We start from the raw sequence: 6,264 nt of genomic DNA, 5'->3' as shown, positions 1-6,264 counted from the left end.
CACTATCCTCATAACTTATATATTGTATCACGTTTCTTATATTATTATTATTATTTCTAAAATCATGTCACAACTTTCAAAGAATATCACGTGGATGTATGTACATGAAGCTTAATGCTTTTTATATAAACAAGAAATTTGAATCACTAATAAAAAACCGAGATAATGGTATATATTAATTCGTGTAGAATTTTTTTTACCAACATTATACTATCAAAAGATGCTAATTCCTCAATAGTAAAGATCTAGAGAACACGCATGCTAACCCTAAAGTTATACTTTTCAACTTTCACTACTGTCTCAAGAAATCACTAACTTGAAGAGTACTATAGTATTTTCAACGTGCACTTTGGTTTGGACGTAGTGATGTGTTAAAAGAGCACTATCGTTTTCAGATAAAAATACTATGATAGTTTGATTCTCAAACTAGCCTTTGTTATGATTGAAAAATAATAATTTGCTAACCTAAAATATATTTAATATAATGTTTTAAACCAAAGAAAATATATTATATTAATTAAAAAATTAAAAAATATATTATTTTTTCTATTTGTTTATTTTCCCTTCATTTAGGATATGTTTTATACATATTTTGGAATAGTATATCCATTTGAATTATGCATAACATTGTACAAATAACTTGCGTATATCTTCTTTATAGAATAAATATTTCATATCAATTTGGTCTCTTATAAATTAAAAAACTTAAAATAATTTTAAAAAATATCTAATATGTATTAATAATTTTGACTCATGTCATAATAATTTTTAACAATATTATGATAATGACTATTTTGACTTTAGTTTAGAATTTTGCTCATATTGGCTATCATTTTTTTTCTTTACTTTCAATTTTATATTCTTTCTCCCACTTTCCACTGGGTCTTACTCTGATTGTTTAGAGCAATTATAGTAGTTGTTTTTAACGAAATATTCTTACTTTGTTCTCCACTGTATCATTCTTATTTTTTGTTTTTTGTCCTTAAATAAGAACAACTTTTTGTTGTTCATAGCCAAGGAAAAGTGAGGAGAGGGATAGATGTTGTGGGAAAAAGGTAAATATTGTGATATTCAAATAAAGATAAGAATGATGTTTACTAATGTGAAAAAAAGTATATGTTAGTAAATTGTAAAATAATGTGTGAGATTCAAATAAAAATAGAAATATTTTTTGTGTTGCTCTTAGTAACGTTCTTAGTGATGATACGTGTCACAAGTTAAAAGTAAGTATAGTTTTCATATGTGCAACATTATTAAATTATGTTTTGATAGAAATTATTTATATAATGTGATGCCAACGATTTAAGGAAGGACTAGACGCTTTTATTATATAAAATACTAAGAGAAACTTTTTATTTATGAAGGAAAAAAGGGAACATTTTCTTTGTTCAATCATCATGGTATATCTTTAATCATTATCACACATAACTTAAGAACATCTCTTTATCACTATTAATTAAAAAAAGAACATTGCTTTGTTGACAAAAATAAAATAAAATAACTCAAAAATCTCTACATTTCAAAAAGAGTAAATTATACTGACACCCCTTGAGTGAATTTTAGTGAAATTACACAAACCACCCCTCACTTTTCTAAACTTACACAAACCTCCCCTAGTTTTATACTTTCATTACATTGACCACCCTGTATAATAAATAAGTGTACTTTTTTAAACAAAAAAATATGATAAATGCAATTAAGTTAAACAAAACATGATATATTGTGTAGACAAGTATAAATAATATTAAATTAATGTATCTTTATTATTTTTGGTTCGTTACACTACATTATAAGAGTAATTTAAACAATATTTCATTATAATTGTTGATGCATTTTGTAACAAAAAAATAATAAAGATACATTAATTTAATATTATTTAGACTTGTCTACACAATATATCATGTTTTGATTAACTTAATTGCATTTATCACATTTTTTGTTTAAAAGATTACACTTATTTCTTATACAGGGGTGGTCAGTGTAACGAAAGTACAAAATTAGGGGAGGTTTGTGTAAGTTTAGAAAAGTGAGGGGTGAATTGTGTAATTTCACTAAAACTCAGGGGTGTCAATGTAATTTACTCTTTCAAAAAACAATTATTATATCTTCTGTGATAAGTGATATAAGAATGTGAGATATTTTTTATATATCCAAAATAAAACGGAAAAGCAATGCAGCATGCTATTGTGAACTTCATGCTATTTTCCCAAAATAGAAGTGGGCCAAGCCCATATACACGCCCCTCCAAATCATTCACATATCATTTCAACATTTTTGAAAAAAGTGGTGAAGGTAAGCGAAAATATATATTTATCTCAAGTGTATTACTTTATATGAGAGCATATCTTCTGTCCTAAAAAATGTATCATTTTATGTGTCATTTTATTTGATTGGTCATAAAAATAGTTTATCATTAAATTTTAAACTTAAATATATATTTCTAACCAATCAGAATAAGTGTCACATGAAGTGACACACTCTTTTAGTACAACAGATGTTAACATATCCTATATACCATTTGATATAATTGATTGAAAAAATCTATCTAAATTAAAATTTAATAACTAAATATTTTTCTAATTAATCACTGAGACAAAACATCTGTTTATACTCTTCCCATAGTTTCATAAAAATGTATCCTCCATTCTTACTCCTTTACTTATATAAACTGAGTATTTCAATGTTATGTAATATAAGGACTATATGATATTGTATCAAATCTATTTTTATTATTGTTTTCACATTTCCTCTTTGTAAGTTGTAATCTATTGGATTTTTAAGTGATTTTCTCATGCAACAAATATTAACCAGCTGTAATTTATTAATTTAGTACTTTTTAATCATTTTAGAGAATAAAAATATTTTTCAAGGGTATGCATAATTGTTTTTTTGCATATATACAAAAGTATAGGGAGCATGTGTTATTACAAAAGTGTAAGAAATATAAATCTTTTATTAAATATTTGAATATTTATCCCATAAAAAAAGAAAATGAATATTTTCATTGATTGATACATGACACAAGATTGTAAAATGAATGGAGTAAAGGAATGGCCAATTATTGGACCAATTCGGAAACACTTTTGTTAAGTATAAGAAATTAATAATTATCTCATAGCTTAATTAGCTTAAAAAATTTGTTTTAACAAAATCCTTTTGTTAAGTATAAGAAATTAATAATTCTTTTATTGGAATTGAAAGTTATATCCAAAATACAAGAAAATAAAAAGTTTCCATTTTTAATTCTTAAATGCTAAGAAAATCTTTGCCCCCATAAATTTCATTAACTCATAGCCATTATTATGTTTTTATTGCTTCTTATGACTTTTACATTAAAATACGTTACATTACTTATTACACACCTTTTGTTATGAAAAGTATAAAATTCAGTGATATCATTCTTTATTTCATTTTCATTTTGATGATAATGAAGCAGTGAATTATGTCGGCTACCCTAAAACCTATCCAATTTTCATTCAATCCATCACATATTTCATTTCATTTCCCTTCATTAACAAAAAATAATCTCTTTTCTATTTATTGAATTTTGATTCATCTGGGTACCCTTCAAACAATTTTTGATCTTTCTGCTTAGATCAATTCAAAGTTCTTATCTTTTCCGATTTTGGTGAGGTGGGTCGATCCGATTTTGATCTAATTTAGATGATTTTGATCTGAAAATTGAAACTTTTGAAGAAAAAATTATCAGGGTTTTTCTCTGTTTGTGAAATGGTCTATTTCCATAGCTCAATCTCTCTCTGCAACAAATCCGTTGACCAAATGGCCAATTCAATTTGTTCTTCGGATTTGGTTTCAAAATCAAGGAATCGAAAGACACAAACTTGTTCATCATCATTATCAAATTCCCTTCAGATTCCACCCTGTGATCGATCTAGATCAGCTTTGATTGATGTTGTTATTTTCATTGCTGTTATATTTGCAATTGGGTTCTTGTTCTTCCCTTCAATTGAGGTTTTGATCATTGGTTCAATTAAGATTGGAAAATTGGTTTTTTGTGTGATGAAAGAAGAATTTGAACTTGCACCTACAATCTATATATGTATTGGATTCAGTGTTACTTGTGCTGCATTAGCAACATGGGGTGTTGTTGTTTACACTACTAGGAACTGTGGGAATCCAAATTGTAAGGGTCTTAAGAAAGCTGCTGAATTTGATATTCAATTGGAGACTGAGGATTGTGTCAAGAACTCATCAAATTCAATGGCTAAAGATGGTGCTGGTGTTGTTAAGAAGGGATTGTTTGAATTGCCGCTCGATCATCATCGGGAACTTGAAGCTGAACTCAAGAAAATGGCACCACCTAATGGAAGAGCTGTTCTTGTTCTGAGAGCAAGGTGTGGCTGTTCTGTTGGTAGGTTAGAAGTTCCGGGACCGAGGAAGCATAGTCGAAAGATCAAAAAGTAGTTCGAGGATTTTGATTTATAGGCAGGCCGGAACGAAGGAGGGAAGGAAGGACGCACTGATGTTTAATCGAATCGATACAGAATTATGTGTAGTAGACTAGTAGTGGTAGTAGTCCTAATTGCATTGGATGATTTCTATGATCATTCATTCTATTAGGAACTATGATGTTTTTAAATAATCCCCTTGGTAATAAGTTTGTAAGAACTAAGAAACAGAATCATATCATACACAGTTCAGTTGGTTATACTTGGATTATAAGGAAACAGTTTATTTAAATTTACTACAGTTCTTATAACTTCATTGTTTCTCATGATTATTCTTATGTCATAAATTTTGTGATTATTGCACAGGGTTTAACTTACAATGTTGTTATAAGCCAACAATAGAGTAAGTTTGTTGTTCTGGTCTTATGAACATACATCAATGTTGTTATTGTTATGTCATATTTTTGTGATAGCTGCACAACAATAATAGATCAAGCATGTTTTTCTAGTCTTATGAACATGCATCTGAACCTTGTCAAAGTTTCAGTTTTAAAATAGCTATGTAAAACAAAATTTTCATCAGTGATGTGAACTTTTCTCCCTTAACTATGTGAATTGTTTCATTGCCTGGGTTGTCATTGTTGGAAGACTCTTCTAAAAGAGGTTACCTAGGATGTTAACCATGAATGGATTGTTCAAGTAACAAGACATCTTTTTATGCAGGTATCTCTTGTTTTCTGTTTGAATTCTTTGGTGAGAAAATTTATTTCTCATAATGAGGGAATGATTGGATGATAACTTTGATGATGATTGTTTTCTTTTTCTTGATGTCTCCTTCTCATATGGAATAATGATCTGATTTCAAGAACATGCTTGGTAAGATCTTCATGTTAATTTATAATCCACTTAGCTAAAGCTAACTATTGATTACAACCATCTTGTTTTGTTTGGTAGTTTTTTTGTATAATCAAGGGTATCCCTTACCCTATTGGTAAGAAACTAATCTCTTTTGAGTACCCTTTTACAATAAGTGTTGCTCACAAGAATCAAACCATCGACATTTTGTTCTATCTGAGGATCTCGTGAGGCCTTACACCACTGGACCAACGCCTTGTTAGTTTATAATTGTTTGAATACTCTTATTACCTTCTGTGTTCAAGTTATTCCATGAAAAGTCTTCTTCCATATCCTTTCTTTTGTTTTTCAATTGCACTGTAGACTATAGATACCTTATGTTATTTTGCATTTAACTTGATAGAACTTCTTATGGAACAATATTTACTTACTTTTGGGCTCATCACTCCCCAATTCAGATTACTTCTTAAAATCAATATAGTTTGCCATTCCATATATAATTGCTGTATGTCACATTTTGTATGGTCTAAATTACACCCCAATGCTTATAAGGATATGTCATTCTTAGTAGAGAGTGCAAGAAAAACCATAGGTGAAATAATTAAGAAAGACTTAGACATAAATGTTTTGTCAATGAACATGGTTTATAATTTATAGCGTCGTTCGATCTATATAGTCAACCTCACCTAATGGGATAAGGGTTTGGTTTTTGTTGTAAACCTTATTTGTTTGAATTAAGGTTAAGTAAATTGATGTTGTTTTCCAGTAAAAAAAAAGCACTCATTATTTATTTACAACTCATCAAGAAAAACATAAAAGGTGAGGAAGTCATATATTTTTAATGGAGAACAACAAAATCTCCCAATTGATTAGGTAACACCTAACCTGCTAGTATCATGGTTTTGAAACACTAACCATAATGCTTTCATTTATCATTTTTAAATTGTCCAAGGTTGTAATAAAGGGTCACGGACTGAATGTTTTAGTGATTAATATATAT

General features: G+C 28.5%; 1 protein-coding gene across 1 annotated transcript; it reads left to right on the top strand.

The window, feature by feature from the left end:
• Nucleotides 3,408-4,650, top strand: LOC109335014 (uncharacterized protein At5g19025-like). The gene has a single exon (XM_019571045.1). It carries the CDS (start codon nucleotides 3,730-3,732, stop codon nucleotides 4,423-4,425), a length of 696 nt encoding a protein of 231 aa, XP_019426590.1. The 5' UTR covers nucleotides 3,408-3,729; the 3' UTR covers nucleotides 4,426-4,650.

The sequence above is a fragment of the Lupinus angustifolius genome, chromosome LG20 (assembly GCF_001865875.1).
Source record: "Lupinus angustifolius cultivar Tanjil chromosome LG20, LupAngTanjil_v1.0, whole genome shotgun sequence".
NCBI lineage: Eukaryota > Viridiplantae > Streptophyta > Magnoliopsida > Fabales > Fabaceae > Lupinus > Lupinus angustifolius.
The sequence above is the reverse complement of the archived record's forward strand: the minus strand, read 5'-3'. Positions and strand labels throughout refer to the sequence as shown.

What these genes read in the sequence shown, in the direction of transcription:
- LOC109335014 (XM_019571045.1), top strand. Translation starts at nt 3,730, where the DNA reads ATGGTCTATTTCCATAGCTCAATCTCTCTCTGCAACAAATCCGTTGAC.